Source organism: Cheilinus undulatus, linkage group 7 (genome assembly GCF_018320785.1).
Source record: "Cheilinus undulatus linkage group 7, ASM1832078v1, whole genome shotgun sequence".
In the NCBI taxonomy this organism is placed as follows: domain Eukaryota; kingdom Metazoa; phylum Chordata; class Actinopteri; order Labriformes; family Labridae; genus Cheilinus; species Cheilinus undulatus.
The window spans coordinates 30,578,636-30,596,421 of NC_054871.1; the positions used below are offsets into that span (position 1 = coordinate 30,578,636).

At 38.0% G+C, this 17,786-nt stretch overlaps 1 protein-coding gene across 1 annotated transcript; it reads right to left on the reverse strand.

Annotated features, from left to right (window-relative positions):
- Window positions 1-4,244: 4,244 nt before the first annotated feature.
- On the reverse strand, window positions 4,245-14,845 carry LOC121511920 (cytochrome P450 2J6-like). Its single transcript, XM_041790782.1, has 9 exons — window positions 14,563-14,845; window positions 14,288-14,450; window positions 13,880-14,029; window positions 13,629-13,789; window positions 13,200-13,376; window positions 11,447-11,588; window positions 10,953-11,140; window positions 9,343-9,484; window positions 4,245-5,792 (listed from the first exon to the last, which is right to left on the reverse strand). Exons 1-9 carry the CDS (start codon window positions 14,764-14,766, stop codon window positions 5,614-5,616), a joined length of 1,506 nt encoding a protein of 501 aa, XP_041646716.1. The 5' UTR covers window positions 14,767-14,845; the 3' UTR covers window positions 4,245-5,613.
- Between the last annotated feature and the right edge of the window lie 2,941 nt (window positions 14,846-17,786).

Here is a 17,786-nt window from a genome sequence, read left to right on the forward strand (position 1 = left end):
TCATGACGCGGTTAAATTGCAGTCTGGACGTGAAGGGGTGAACATCTGCTGCTCTGCCTACAGCTGAGAGGGAATGCTGCACGAGGGTGGGCCTGTGAGAGCTTTGGGATGGGGAGGGGCCCACAGCAGCGCCCGCTGCTCATTGAGAGGAGCATGAACGATACGTGCTTTCACGTCAGTCTCCTAAAGTCTCCAGTGACACCAGAAAAAGTCGCTAAATTTGTCGCCAGTCGCTTTTTTGAAAAAGAGTCGCTAGAGGGGTCTGAAAACTCACTAAATATAGTGACAAAGTCACTAAGTTGGCAACACTGCAAGCAAGGAGGTACAGGTACAGTAACAACCAGATATCCACCTCGGTGCGCTGTGAATGATGTCATGACTGATGCAATTATGTGACCAAAGATCATCTTGGCCTGAAATACACATTACTCTGCCAGGAAACCAGCCGATACAAGCATTGTTCTCTAGTAACAAAAAAATGAATTTTTCGCTGATGAAAAAATAACTCGCCAGAGTGGTGAGTGGTCTTAAAAATTTATCAGCCAGAGACAAAATCTACCCATAATTGGCATGTGGTGAGTATTAGTTTTGGACCCTGTTCGTACAGTTATACACAGCTGATATAGCAAATCTTTCAGCCAAAACATCAGATGTAAATATCCTCTGCTGATATGGATATTTCACCTTGTAAGCTATTATCTTCCAATATCAATATCATGCAGATAATATTGTGCATCACTAACATGAAGGTTTGTACCAAGTTGTCCCCAAGCAATGTCTGGTTGACCTTAAACCTAAGTCAAAAGATTTGCGAGTGACATGACCACAAGGCCAAAGGCAGAATAATATTTGTTTCGCTAGCTAATCAAAATGTGTGAGGAAAGCCCATTGCAAGCTAGACACAATCCAAACTACAGCATTATTCATACAGCAATCAACTCGCTCTAAAAGAAATCCAGATGTCATAAAAGGTGTAAGAATCTTATGTTAATTGATGAACTTTATTGAAGACAGACTGAGCTTAACAATGGAATTACGTGAAAGATACACCTTACTCAAGACATTACTTGAAGGGTCCCATCAATACTAAGGTATAGGACTTAGATATCCAAGATGTACCTCATACTAATTTTGAGATGTCACATATCTAAGACTTTTGTCAACAGAAGAGGATAAGTATTTGAGTATCATAGGTAGACATTCATTTTGCAGCCTTAAGGATTAGACAGTGATGTCACCGTCATGTACGTATGTTCTGTAGTCATGCCCTTGTAGCGACTGGTACCTTTTCCTCAACCTTTGAAAGACAGACTGGTGAAAGCAATTTGATTCAGAAAACAACAACTACCACATAGCTTCTGAAAATGTAGTGAAGCTGATAATGAAGCCATTTGGACTGATGCTACTTCCCAAAACTGTCATCGATATAAATCACATATCAGCCTTAAATATAGGCAAAGGTGCAAATACCATCAGGAATCTATGGTTGCATAGGGTGCTACAGTATCAAGAAGGCCCAACGTGAGTCCTGAACATTTTGAGAGAAGCCCCAAATGCGGTGGTACACAGTAACAGAGTACATTTACTTGAGTACTGTGGTTAAGTACATTTTTTCAGTATTTGTACTTGAGTATTTGTTTTTTTGGAAACTTATGACTTTCACTCTACTACATTTCAAAGACAAATATTGTACTTTCAACTCCACTACATTTCTAGGAAGCTTGTTGTTACTCGTTCCTTTTAGGTTCAGCATAACTTTGTAGTCAGATGTTGGTGTTTTTCTTTCCTAAAATGCAATTGGCCACATGCTGTGCTCCTCACAGAAGGGAACAAATCACACCGCTCACACTTGGGATGGATTTGGAAATAGGCTACGTCATCGTCGCTCTGTGTAGCAAGCTCTCCCACCTTCAATTTAACAAAACTCGGCAATGGAGATGGCAGGAGAAACTCAAGCTGAAAAACCAGCGACACCCATGGCCATACCTCAGCTCGATGTTTGAGATTTCAGAAATGAGGAATGATTCATATCATTTCAAATGTCTTCTGTGTACACCACGAACAAACTACATTTCTGCATTCAAGGACTCACCGTCTGACCTGAGAAAGCACACTGAGGTACACAAACAGACGTTATTTTTCACTCCAGATAAACATTTTAATTGAAGTTGTCTGAGGTTAAAGTAGTTGTGGTTTAATGCGATGACCGATGGTTGAAATGCAGCAGACCATCAGTGCACTAAGCTTGGTGGTGGGTGAAAGGAAAAACGCTGGAAGAGTCAGACTCTTTACACGCGATGAATTAAGGATTTGTTTTTGACCGCACCAGAGGTGAAGGTTGTTGGAAGAGGGGATGGACTAACAACTATGGTTTGTGTGAGTTATACGTGTCTGCACTGTGCGAAATACGGGGGTCTAGGGGGGTCTGAGACCCCTTAATTGACACAAGAGACCCCTTGAAACCCTCAACTGCAAAATTTAGGGGGGTCTCTTGAGAAGTATTTATAATGTCATTTTTCACTTGCTATTGTCACTACAAATGCCATTTGAAAGCACGTCATGTTTGTTTTAATTAAGTTCATTGTAAAGAATTTATTCACATATAAGAATACGGAAGAATAATGTCTCTGATAAAGCTTCCAAACATGGGGGGCGCTGTTTCAAATGCTCTGCAACAATGACCTCGCGTAACCCTGCCATACAGCTTGTGTATTTCTTACCGCTTTGGTTACTCTCCTGAAATTGTGGACTCAGTGAGCTTAAATTCAGCGAAATATGTCAAAGAGAAAGCAAAGTTCTTTGCTTGAAAACTTTGGATTCACATCTAAAAGACTAAACTGAAACAGTGATGAAGATGGCGCAGAGACATCCCGAGCTAATTCTGGTGAGGCAGCTACTAGCATATCTACTGGTGAGTTGGGGTCTCCAAAAAAAAAATCTATTAAACCCAGACTTAATTAACTGATTGTGATAGACCTGCTGTGCTTCATACTGAAATATATATTTCGCCATATTTTGGGTTCATATGTGCACGTATGCTTGTGTATGTGTGAGTGTGCGCCCGCACAAGAGGGACGCACGAGTGTCCTGTTTGGTCACAAAGGCAGAGTTGTTCTGTGGTCCTTACCTGCAGCTTTGTGCAGCTTTGTTGATAATGATGCTAGACTGGGTGATGTGTGTTTAATGTGCGTGTATGCATTACTTGTGGTCCTGTATACTGCATGTTGTGTAAGACTTCAGCCTAATACTGGAGCATGAGTTAGGGTGGACCCCCCGATTAAGGCCAGGTATTTCGCACACTGCATGTCTGTCTGTCTAGTTGTCCCTATTGTTTTTGATTGCATTTTTATGGTGAAGTTTTTACAGATGTTTTTATAGACTTTTTGTAGCAGAGTGGTTCTACATATAAGTCAGTACATCATTAGGTGGTTTCAGAGAGTTACAAGGTTCTGTAAAAGCATTGAGAAAACAATACAGCAATGTACTGATATTAGAAAATGTACTTTGCACTTTTGAATACTTAAGTATTTTTAAATGCATGTACTTTTGAATACTTAAGTATTTTTAAATGCATGTACTTTTGAATACTAATGTATTTTTAAAAGTAAGTACTTTAGTACTTTAACTTGAGTAAAATTTCCGGAGCAACTATTACTTGTACTTGAGTAAGATTTGACCACGAGTATCAATACTTTGACTCAAGTACTGGAGTTGAATACTTTGCCCAAATGGAAAAAACAATTAGACTGTCTAGTTTCCTTTAACCCTAGTCTTCTTCTTGCATGGTCGCTCAGTATGTGAGGACAGCCTGATGTCGGCAGATTTACACATGTGCCACATTCCTTCCGTTTCTTAATGATGGATTTAATAGAACTCTGGGGGATGTACAGTACCTCTGATTTTTGTGTGTGTGTGTGTGTCCATACTCTGACGTATACTTTCAGTAACCTTTTCTCTGGGTTGCCTGGAGTGTTCTTTTGACTTCACAGTGTAATGGTAGCCAGGAATACTGATTTACCAGTGACTGGGCCTTCCAGACACAGGTATCTTTATACTACAATCAGTGGAGACACATTCATTGCACTCAGGTGATCCCCATTTCACTAATTTTGAGACTACTAACACCAACTGGCTGGACCTCTGTTGAATTTGGTCAGTCATTTTAAAGAGGGTGAATAATTATGCAGTCACTTAATTTACCTTAGAATTTTTTATTAAATTGACATTACTTTGTGGGAATCTGTTTTCATTTGACATTAAATAGTTTTGGGGGTTTTTTTGACAAAAAAAGCTAAATTATTTTGACCATGATTGATTTATAAAATCAATAAAAGGATAAAACATCCAAGGGAGTGAATATTTTTTATCTTCACTGTATACTATACTGACAATAATGATGACTGAACAATACCAATATCTCTTTGTTTGTGGTTCTGCATGAGAATTTAGTGAGATACATGACAGTGTGGAGTTGATTCAACAAGATTTTAAAAGGAAAACAAGAAAGCAAAGTATCTCTAACAACTATACTACTCATGTCACCTCCTTCATATTAGAAAATACATTTTTGAAAGCAGCCACCAACCTTAATGAGACTGTGCAATCTAAAAGGTATATTAAAAATGCCAAAAAAGGAAATCAAGGTCTTAATGCAAGTAATTTTTCAAAATCTACCATCACTAAAAATCCAAGGAAGGAGACTGGAATTTAGTATATTTTCTTGAATGACAGAAGGCAAATTATCAATGTCTTTTTGTAAATGTGAGTTAAAAAATTTACTGTATATACCAACCTGAGCCAAGGAGGACATGAATATCCTATCTAGCGATGCTCCTAAGCAAGTAATTTCACATCCGGTTACAGCCAATTAAAGTTGCATTAAACCAAGTCTAATGTCGAGTTAACACAATTTCACACCATAACGGTGTTTTGCAGACTGTGTCTATTTTTAGCAGTCCCAGTAGCACTGGTCTTCCATCCTCTATGCAGGTTAACATCCACATTCCTGTGCTGAATATCGTCAGCCATTGCTAAGGTTTTATGTGAGTATAACCTGACACTGCATCTGAATGTGTATCCTTGTTTCCTAGATCTAAATAATGCAAAACTATGTTGCTATTGATGCTACCAGCTATCAAGTTGTTTACATTTGGTTATGGAGCACTTAGGTAGCAAGGCAGTCATAATTAAGAACAGCTACAGTGGCGACAAGTGACAGCCACGGTTTTGATTGAGCGTTTGATCAAGACTGTGGGCCTGAAATGTTTATAAGTTGAAATAAAATTGAGAATTTGTTTAACTAACTCATAATTCTAGTGCCAACTACAAAGAAATCAAATTTGAACCATTTAGCTGGCTAATTATGACCATCCCCAGTCATAACTACCATTAAATGCTTTCTAGGAACGTGATGTGTATGACAAAACCCAAAAAGGGAAGGTCATAACAGACTTACTGCAGTATGGGATGTTAGCAGGGACAACATCTGTTTAAAGCAAAAATATCAGTTTGTCAGTAATCTTTAAACCCTAGAAGTCTGGCATACAACAAGTTTACAGTACAGTAAACAATGACAACGGATTTGTTCTGGATTCTCTTTGTCAACCACAGCTTCTACATGCGTGGGGTTGCACAGATTTCATAATGACATGGAGCCAGAGTGATCCCATAGATGAAGTCCAGCACTGGTTTCACCCCAGCAGGCATGGAGAAGGTGAAGTGTTGCATGAACGAGGTGAAAAAAAGAAAAAGCTCCATCTTTGCCAGGTTCTCACCAAGGCACAGCCGCTTTCCTGAAATGAGAAAACAAAAGAAAAAGTCATTTTCATGAGGTCTTTAGAAGCTGGACTTGCTATTTTTCTTGTGACATTAGTAATTTTGATTAACTGTGTGGCCTGACCAAAAGGGTCAGAGAAACCCCTAAATTACCAGTTAAAAGTGAACTCTTTAAGATTTCTGGTGCCTACATGCACCAGAAATTTTAAAAATACAGATTATCTAAGAAGGGGGACTTCAGGAGTTAGTCAAGACAAAGAACTCTACTCTGGCTATAGTGAACAAGTGATTAAAACAAGGTGCATAGTTTGCATGGATAATGTTGGCACTGTAGATTGAGAAATATTGCACCTTGGCATTAACAGCATGCTGAGGTCAAAGAGCAAGGGGATTGGCCGCATTGTAGTCAGCAGAAGGAAAACAAGCATCTTTAACAAAGACATGTTATATATACACTCACTTGTAAAGTGGTAGCTGAAGCAGTTAAATTTTGCCTTGCAAAGGATATGACTCCTGTTAAAACTGAGGAAATAAGACTGCTCAACATAGTTGATCCAAGACACAGATTATACAGATGCAAATACTTTTTAATTGCATCTGTACTCCAAATTCCACCTTAACAATATAGAACGTAGAAAGTTTAAAACGCACGTTTTCTATGGTCACACTTACACACCCTACCATTCATTTAATTGGCAATAAGAAGATTTACAGCATGTCTTTAAACAACACACTTCTCAATAAATCACATGAGAAGCTCTAAGGCTTGAGGGAAACTCTTGAATGCTGGGGATCTAAAGAGAACCACATGACTAACAATGATCAGGTGGACTGTCTGCAGTGCTTGGGGCACTGACTTCATCCTTACATTGGTAAGTCAGTTTTATTTGTAGAATGCCTTTAATTCAAGGATGGAGCACAAAGAACCAACAAAATCAGATCATAGGAAGAAAAAACATGTTAGAAAAAGGAATAGTGTCTTTAATAATTAATGATTTGTTCCTTTTAATGATAAGTAGGTTATTAACAACAATCCTGGATTAAAACACACATTGACATGGAAAAAAAACTACAGCAGGAACACACAGTGTAGATAAAAGGCAATTGGAATCAAAATTAACATTGTGCTGAATTCTGTTGATAAATCTGTAAACTAATTCATCACGTGTTAATATATAAAGTAAATATTGGTTACAGACTCAGTGCTACCTTAAAAACAAAATGAAGTGAATGGACTGACTTGATACGCTTGATGTTGCTGTAGTGCAAAGTCCCCTTGGCACTGTTCACAGTTTTTTAAACCAAAGGTAATGTTAGCAGTGTATTTGATGTCTTATCCTTGTAAACATTCTTCATCAGTACCAGTTGCACTGGGCACAGGCTGTCTTGATATCACATATTGACCACAGCAGCTCCTGACTGTTAGGGATGCACATTTGGAGCTCTGCAGATTATCCAGAACTAGAATTAATACCAACAAAAGTTTGTACATATCTAAATCATAATTATGACACTTTGCAAGTCGATGTTTTTTTGTATTTAATGTGTTATTCCAGTACATTGAGAGGAAAGCAAACCAGAGTCAAATTCCTTGTTGCGTAAGTATATAAAAAGCTGATTGTGATTTCAAGGCCACTCTGACCCCAGGACCTCAGTATGCCTGCTGACTTCTGTAGTATCAGTGGTACATCTCACTCATCTCAGATGCACATTTGCACAAATTCACCTCCCACCTGTAACCTAAGTTACTGTGGTAAATGCCTCATGTCACATGCATATGCACACGAAGTAATCTACTAACTATAACTGAAATTACTGTGGTAAAATGGCTGATCTCACATGCACATTTGCACTAATAGATTATACTAACTGTAATGTAAATCACTGTGGAGAAATGTCTTATCTCATATGCACACTTGCATTAATGAATCTATTACCGTACAAATTAATAAGTGAATGTATGTACTGTAGGAGGACGGAGAAAACCTGAACATCTGGCACATCGAGAAGAAGCAGAGCAGCTGAGGCTAAGCTAGGCTAAGTTGTGGTAAAAGCAGAAAGGGAGGCTAAGTGAAAAGCAGCTAAACCGCAAGGGTGTGTGTTGTTAACTATGTGTATGCATAAGCACACAACAGCTATAAAGTAGTTGTGATTAGAAGTACAAAGAGTAAAAACAGGAGCTCGTTCAACGCCATCATGGACCCTCAGAAAAGTCACAAAAACAGCAAAGAGGAAGTGACGCAATACGCTGACCGCACGTCAGCCGTGTGGTGGATGGGGACATGAGTGGGAACAAACTGAAGCAGGAAAACGGCAAGTTTTGAATTTTATACAAAAGATATTTATGAAGTTGGTATGGTTCCAGTCTCGAACTAACCTGGCACGCCAGATGGTAAACCTTCCATAGATGGCGTTTGGGAAAGGGCAGAGCCTTTGAAAAAAAAAACTCAGAGGGTGACTGGATGAATGTTCTCTCTGTTACATCTTTACAGGACAATCATAGCAAGAAAACAAGTGACGTGGCCATTACCAAGGTGAGCCCCCGAGGAGTAAACTCCATAGAGAGCTGCATAATGCGAACCACGGTGACTGTAGACATGTCCGTACATGACTTTTGTCGTTTTTGAAAAGAAAACAATTCAATTCTGTTCTTTGTTCTTCTTTAAAGAAATTAAGAAAATTAAGAAATGTCGTCAAGTTCTGATAAAACTTGTGCTTTAGCAGCATCCAGGCTAATGTCTTCCGCCATAATTGCACTGGCCTCTTCTCGCTGCCGCACCCTAAAGTACTGCCCCTCGACGCTGATTGGTCCTGTCACTTTCTAACTGGGCCCAAACGGTTCAGATAGGAGCTTTGCAAGATGGATTTGCCAGTAAGAAACACGGAAACGGGTGAATCCATCTGCTTTGCAAGGTTAGTCTGGAACCAGTATACTCAAGAAGTCCTCTGAGAGGTATGAATGACAATCAGAGTAACAGGGGGGTTTGCAAATCAAGACATCCATAAACACATACATACATACATAAATACATATGGACAGACAGCTCTCCAATTATAGTAGTAAGATGCAACATATTGTGATTTGTCTTGACTAAACCCAGAACAGCACATGTCACTCTGGCTCCAAGTTGCTAGTTGCATCAAATTCAGAACTTTGCTGCTGGCTGACAAACTGCTTCAAAAATGGCCCTGGCCTACCTGAACCCCCTTCTCCACATTTACACTCCTCCTGCCTACTATGCACTACTGTTGGATGACACATTGCTTTGCCTCCATGACAAAACTCTAAGTTAGCAATGTTTCCAGTAAATTTGTCCCCAATCATGTAAAAAAAATGTACAGATTTGCAGATCACATGAGTTTTAAACAGTGGAAGTTGGTCTGTCTTTTGTGCCATCAGTAAAGCTTTTCACTTATGTAAAGTACAGAGGCGCCCAGTTCTTGAGTGTGTCATTCAAGAATATTGACAAAGACCATCTTAGTTATTTATGTTTGCAAAAACCAGGCCTCAGGCTCCTGTAATAGCAATTAATGATATTGATGAAAAATGGCTGTGTTGCTCCTTACCTGCAGAGAAAGGGATGAAAGCAGCCTGCTTCACAAACTTGCCCTCCTCATTCAGAAAGTGTCTGGGGTTGAAGGTGAAGGGTGTCTCCCATTCATTCTTGTCAAACAGGACTGTGGTCAAATTGGGAATGACTGTGATCCCCTGTTGATTAGGATTATGATCACATTGTCACTCTTTAGGTCAAAATACAACAGGATATAATTACCAATTAAGATAAGTCTTTTCGAGCTGTAATGTAATCCAATCCTACGAAAGAGTATTGGGGCCACTGAAAAAAAAAATTTTTGAGACGAAAATTTTTTTTTCACTTGTGAGAAAAAAGTCAGAATTCTGAGATTAAAGTCAGAATTCTGAGAAAAAAGTCAGGATTCTGAGATTAAAGTCAGAATCCTGAGAAAAAAGTCAGAATTCTGAGATTAAAGTCAGAATTCTGAGTCAGAATTCTGAGATTAAAGTCAGAATTCTGAGATTAAAGTCAGAATTCTGAGAAAAAAGTCAGAATTCTGAGAAAAAAGTCAGAATTCTGAGATTAAAGTCAGAACTCTGAGATTAAAGTCAGAATTTTGAGAAAAAAAAATCAGAATTCTGACTTTATTCTTTAAATGAAAAAAAGTCTCAATTTTTTTTTTCAGAATTCTGAGATTAAAGTCAGAATTCTGACTTTAATCTCAGAACTCTGACTTTTTTCTCACAAGTGAAAAAAAAAAATTCGTCTCAAATTTTTTTTTTTTCAGTGGCCCTAATACTCTTCTGTACAATCCAAATGTGTTTGGTCTTAGAGATTTTTACAGGATATTCTCCCAGAAGCTTTGTGGCTTATCAGTATGCATTTTGGCTAATTCCAGTCTGGCTTTTTTATATTTTGCTTTCAACAGTGGAATCTTCCCCTGTTGTCTTCCATTAAGGCCACTTTGGCTCAAACAGTGATGGATGGATCCTGACACTGATGTACCTTGGAGTTTACCTCTTATCTCTGATAGTTGTTCTTGGCTCTTTGGTTACCATTTGTATTATCAGTTGCTTTGATTTGTCAACAGTTTTCTTCTTGCAGCCGCGTCCAGGGAGGTTGGCTACAGTCCTGTGGACCTTAAACTTCTGAATAATATCTGCAACTGTAGTCACAGGAATGTCAAGCTGGTCTTATAGCCTTTCCCTTTAATATGCATGTCTATAATTTTCTTTCTTATCTCCTGGGACAACTGTCTCCTTAGCTCTCTGTGGTCCATGTTCAGAGTGGTACACACCATGATACCAAACAGTACAGAGACTACATTTCCCCCTTTAAATAGGCAGAATGACTGATTACAAGTTTGAAGACATCTGTGATGCTAAATACAGTAAACACCTTAGCTTAACATGACCCTTTGGTCAAATTATATTCAATCTTTTGAAGAGACACCATCAATTTTATCCAGGCCAGTTTCATTAGTTTGTTTTTGAACCACAATTCAAAAGCAATGTCTGATTTTCATGAGTTAATTTTCAGTAAATTCTTTTTTATTATTTCTCTTGTCAGTTTCAAGTTATTTCAGAGGCCATTGTAGGTCATTCTTTCTTCAACATAAGGGTATCAACAATTTTGTCCACATTTTTATTTCAAAAAATCTACCTTTGGGATAGTGTAGCCTCTCAGCTGGACATCTCTGTTGGTCATATGTGGCACACTGAGAGGAACTATGTTGCTCATTCTCTGGACCTCATGGATGACCGCCTCAGTATAGGGCAGGTTAACACGATCTTCCGTTGATGGTGGCCTGGACTGTCCAATAACTCTGTCTATTTCAGCCTGGACTTTTGCTGTGAGGAATGGAAATGGACAAAAGTAATTCATCACCAAGAGTAAATATAGAAGATCTGGAAAGAGAGGAAGCACATTGGCTTTTGCAGTTTAAGTGGATTGAAAGATGTGTTTCTATTTACTAAAGCTTGAACAAGTCATGTGAGCATATTTTATTATGTTTGTGGCATAAAGTATAAGTGAAGGACAATGGTGTCTGTAATACAATTGCATTGTTTTAAGTGCTGATCTTCTTTGTTAAAAAATGAACACCAATTAATGTATACCACTCTTTGAGTAAAAACAGTCCTTGTGAAAAATCTTACCCTGGATCTCAGGGTACTTTGCCATGTAGAGGAAAGCCCAGCGGAGGGTGGTGGATGTGGTCTCTGAACCAGCCAAGAAAAGATCCCAGACACATTCTACCAAGTTCTCTTCATCAAAAGTGCTGTCAGCCTTCCCCTTGTTCTGAGAGTATAAAACAATGCATGTTAAGAAAGAATACTGAGAACAATTTCATACAGCACCACAGCGCAGGTGTTTTACTGTTTCTAGCTGATGCAGTTGTCATTTTAATGCCCAGCACTGATGTTGATCTAATAGCAAATGAACAAGCCATATAACTACAGGTTTAATTGTTTTGTTCGTATAGCATGTGGTGTGGAACAAGATGATCAACCCAGCATAACACCGACCATCAGTCTCAACTTCCATGAAGGAGTGGAACACCCTTTAATGTAATACTTTCCTGAAAATGTAAAAAAAATGTGCACTTAAGTCGATCGAAAATTTAATAAAACCCAATAACATAATAACTTCACCAATAATGTAATAAAATATCCTGACTGATTTTGTAATAACATTTACTGATAATGTAATACCTTATTACATTATTGGGAATCTCATAATATACTATGACAGTATGTCAGCTGACCATTATGCCACTTGACATAGAGTAAGATATCAATTTGACAGTGAAAGTGATATAATAACCATTTATGAGTGGCCTATGTTTATGCCAGGTGTCATGTAATGTGTATGTAGGTGTTAATGTGTTATGCTTATGTATACCCTCATCAAATGAAGTTTTACTGAAAGTTGTTTTGTTGGATTGTGGTTGTTTTCATGAGGTAGTGATTTGTTAGAAATCTGTGAAGAGGTACATTTAAGGAAGAGTTACCTGGGGCCTCCAGTGCTGCTCAGAAGCTAATCTGAGCTGGAATTCTGGTCTCCCAAGGAGATAAGTCCATCACCCACTCAGTAAGACCAGGATGTAGTTACATGTCCCTGAGTATTTGTACATGTGGATATGGCTTCATTCTACTCAAGGTCTGCAGTTTAACCCAATAGTCATTCTGTTGTTTCAAATCAAGTGTATATAACATTCTTGGATTCTTAAAACACAAAATGTAGAACTCTGAACTGAAAATGAACATATATATTACATTATTTGTCAAGTATTACATTATCAGTTTTGAAAGAAAAAGACCCACCTGAAAATGTAATAAATTCCCAATAATTTAATAAAGTATTACATTATCAGTAAAAATGTTATTACAATATCAGTCAGGATATTTTATTACATTATTGGGTTTTATTACATTTTCGATTGAGTTAAGTGCACATTTTATTACATTTTCAGGAGGTATTACATTTTCAGGAAATTATTACATTATAGGTTGCAACAAGGAGCAACTGACTTTTCTCTCTTTCAAAGACCACATACAGGAAAGAAGTTAAACTGGTCAGCTGGAGGTCCGCCTGGGCTGAAATCGTCAGTATAAATACCAACACATCAGCCTACAGGCGCACTTTATCCTAAAGAGAAGTAGAGATATTGTTCTGATTGGTTGATGATAAGCCCAAAACAAACCTATATGTATTTAAGTAACTAAATCCAACTGGGTTGGGCTTCGCACCAAGATTAACCAAGTAGGATTTAAGTACCAAATCATTTTGCGCCACCCATAGTTGATGGCACGTCTAATGCTGTCAAAATAAGGCCATTCTCTTCATGAAAAGTTAACTTCATAGATAGCCCAGTGTTTTTAATGAAGAGTGTCCTTCAATGCCACTTACCATCTCTATCTCATTCAGGTAGCAGTCAATGTAGTCTCTTTGGTCTGAGGGATCCCAGTGTTGCTTGTGATCCTTAAGCTCTTCTCTTATGAAGTCCTTTATATCACTAGAAACCTTCAGGAATGTATGATGTTGTCCTGGCATGTATCTCATCAGCTTAGGGAATGAGTTGTAAAACTGCAAAGGACAGCAGATTACAATGAATATAAGGAATTTCAACATTGCCCGTTTTTATTAAAAGCAATGCTTAAGATTGGGTCTGAAAACAAAAATCAACCATATAACCATGTAAGCTGTTGTGAGCTCTAGTTGTTTATTTAAATGCAATGCCTTTATTAACCAGTTTGCACAGATGATAATTTCTGACTGACATATATAGCAAAACAGTGGTACAGAACATTTATATTTCAGCAATAGAAATTGTCATACCTGTGCCCAAATTGATGTTTGACTCACGACCACTTTCTCAAAGTCACCTATCAGTGTCCTGAACTTCTTATCAGTGTACTCAAAGCGATGCCCGAAAACCATGGAGCAGATAATGTTGGAGACAGCGTTGTTTATGTGGAGGTGGGGATTGAAGGGCTTACCTCCACAGTAACATAAAAAAAAATTAAAAGTTAATTTTTTTAAAAGCCATTTTCTTTTGTATAATAAGCCACTTTATACTTAATTCATACCTTCATAACTCTTAAATTTCTTTAAACAATATGTTAATTCATCAAGAATCACAGGCTCAAGTGTCTTCTTGCCAAGTCCAAAATTTCTGAGGGTTGAAAGAGCAAAACGCCTCTGCTGCTTCCACAAGTGTCCATTACTTAAAACAACACCTGAGGGGAGATATGGGAAAATAATCACAGAAAAGCATGGCTGTTGAAGATTTTTTCTGATTATGAGTCTATCGGTTCAGTGTAATCAACAATTATCACTACCAAGAGAGCTCTAATGAACTCAAAAACAGTCAAAAAGAAGATATAGATCAAATACAGTTTTTGTCAGTTATTGAAGCATAGTGCTCATCAACAAGCAAAGTACCCATCTAGGTATTCCTATCCATTAGTGCATTTATTGTTGTTGTGGGCACTCACCTAGACCATTGGACATGTCCATATACAGAGGGAGGGGTGGGCGGTCAGAAAAACTGTCCCCCTGATTTACAAGAGCTTCTTTCAGAACCTCAAAGCCATTCAAGACCACCATCCACTCCTGACCCATTCTCAGGCTGAACACATCTCCATATTTCCCTGATAACTGTGAGTGGATTTGTGAGAGGAGGAAAACTTGAGTTTGTTTTATGTGGAAAACATAAATACAGTTGTCAGTGTAAACTTTTTATAGTTGTTTTTATCTATTTAACACTCACCTGTGTCATACTCTCATGGGTCCTGTTGTGGTCTAAAGAGAAGATGTTGCCAACGATAGGTAGAGCCCATGGTCCTGGAGGGAAGCTTGCAGGTTGGCGGTTCTTAATATAATCTATAGTGAGGATAAACATTGCAATGAAGAGAAGCAGACTTTTGACATCCCAGGTCACATAAGCTCCAACTACAGAAGACAGCGAATCCATCCTGCAAACCAGAGCTCAGGTCTCAGTGAATATGCTTTCTTTGCTTCTTCAGTGAGAATGAGTCTTGTTTTGCCATGAACCACTTGGGAGGGTGAAGCTTTATTTCGATTGGTTATTGGAAAAAAACAGAGGTCCACTGGTGAAATTGAACTCTGATCTATTTATTCACTGAAAGGGAATATCCAACACTGTTAATCATTAAAGGTGAGTCAGCAATTCAACGACTGTGTCTCAGTCCTGCTTGCAGTCTCATTTGTCTCCATGCTACACACTCCTATTCTCTTGTGCTGTCCTCTTGCCCCCCGACCCAGTTCCAGAGACTCCTACAGTGATAGTAAGCCTACACTGACCCAGCGTATATGGCCCACCCCAGGGAAAGGTTTACAATTGTGTCCAGCAGCATAAGGTGTTGCTGGCATAAATGTAGATAGACAACCCTTGGTCTTGCATTCCACAAGTGCGTGCACACCTTAAAGTTCCCTTGTCTAAACTCCTGGCTCCATCCAGAGGCCTTCGCACTGTTGCTGTTTCCACTCAATCTATGCTTTGTGTACATCAAGTAGGGATGCACAATGATGGATTGTTACTGAAATCCAATATGCAGATATTTAAAAATTAATTTTTGCTGATATTGATATTTAAATGTAGTTCAGAACTTAAACCTCAGTCCTTAACACACACAAAAGTCTGACAATGAATAAATGTACAAATTCCAGTCATTAAGACACAATTTACAGTGTAAGGAATAATGATTTAAAAAAAAGTCTTAAGCTCCACAAATTTTTTATTTACAGCTGATATGGTAAATCTTTATAGCCAAAATACCAGATGTAAATATCCTCTGCTGATACTGATATTTCACCTTGTAGGCTATTATTGTCTTACACCAATGTCATGCTGATAATATGCTGCATCCCTAATATCAAGGTTTGTACCGAGTGTTTTCCAAGGAATGTCTGATTGACCTTAAACCTAAGTAAAAAGATTTGCGAGTGACGTGACCACAAGGCCAAAGGCAGGATTAATAATCCTAAAGTCTGAGGTAAACTCAACCAAACATTCACGGGGCTACTTTTGTGATGTCAGCTGTATGTTAAAGGCAGAAAAAAATCAGAAACTGCTATAAAATTATCTTTGGTGGAGTGACAGTAAGGGTTTGGGTCTCCTGTAGGTCTAAGCTTAGGGGGGAAACACATATTACATAAGTAGACATAATTTAAGGTTTTTGTTTAGCTAGCTAATCAAAACGTGTGAGGAAAGCCCGTTGCAAACTAGACGCCCAATGCATATACAGCATTATTTAGACAGCAATCAACTCACTCTAAAGAAATCCAAATAATGTCATAAAAGGTGTGAAAATCTTATGTTAATTGATGAACTTTATTGAAGACAGACTGAGCTTAACAACGGAATTACGTGAAAGATACACCTTACTCAAGACATTACTTGAAGAGTCCCATCAATACTAAGGTATAGGACTTAGATATCCAAGATGTGCCTCATACTAATTTTGAGATGTCACATATCTAAGACTTTTGTCAACAGAAGAGGATAAGTATTTGAGTATCATAGGTAGACATTCATTTTGCAGCCTTAAATATTATGTCATGTGGAAGAAAACAGTACATTCTGTAGGCATGTCCTTGTATCGACTGGTACCTTTTCCTCAACCTTTGATAGACAGACTGCTGAAAGCAATTTGATTCAGAAAACAACAACTACCTCACAGCTTCTGAAAATGTAGTTAAAGGTGCAGTGTGTAATATTTAGCCTAGTAGCATTTAGCTGAACAAACTTGGTAAAATAAAGCAAAACATTTCTAAGACGGTCTATCTAAATAAGTGTTTAGTCATCTAAATTCAAAAATAACTATTTTGAAAAAAAAAAACAACAACTCTGAATGAACCTTTAATTCATACATAGGGAGGGTCCCCTCCATAGATGCCGCCATCTTGGATTTTTACATGTTTCTACTGAAAGCAATTTGATTCAGAAAACAACAACCACCACACAGCTTCTGACAATGTAGTTAAGCTAATAATGACACTATTTAAAATGATGCTACTTCCCAACACTGTCAGCAGTATAAATCACATATCAGCCTTAAATATTGGCAAAGGTGCAAATACTATCAGGAATCTATGGTTGCATAGGGTGCTACAGTATCAAGAAGGCCCAACGTGAGCCCTGAACATTTTCATAGAAGCCCCAAATGGAAAACAACTATTAAACTGTCTTCTTTCCTCTCAGTTGTCTTCTTGCACGGTTGCTCAGTTTGTGAGGATGGCTTGATCTAGGCAGATTTACACATGTGCCATATTCCTTCCGCTTCTTGATGATTGATTTCACTTAATTCTGGGGGGTGTTAAGTGCCTTGGATTTTTTTTTTGTCCATCCTCAGACATATACTTTCAGTAACTTTTCCTCTGACTTGCTTGGAGTGTTCTTTTGTGTTCATGGCATAATGGTAGCCAGGAATACCAATGAAACAGTGACTAGGCCTTCCAGACACAGGTATCTTCATACTACAATCAGTGGAGACACATTCATTCTGTTGAATTTGGTCAGTCATTTTAAAGAGATTGAATATTTATGCAGTCACCTATTTTACCTTAGAAATTTTTATTAAATTGACATTACTTTGTGGGAATCTGTTTTCATTTGACATTAAAGAGGTTATTTGACAAAAAAGGTGAATTATTTTGACCATGATTGATTTATAAAATCAATAAAAGGGTAAAACATCCAAGAGAGTGAATACTTTTTATAGCCACTTTTTCCTACACTGACAATAATGATGACTGAACAATACCAGAATCTCTTTATTTGTGGTTCTGCATGAGAATTTAGTGAGATACATGCCAGTGTTGAGTGGATTCAACAAGATTTTAAAAGGAAAACAAGAAAGCAAAGTATCTCTAACAACTATACAACTCATGTCACTTCCTTCGTATTGGAAAACACATTTTAGAAAGCAGCCACCAACCTTAATGAGACTGTGCAATCTAAAATGTATATCA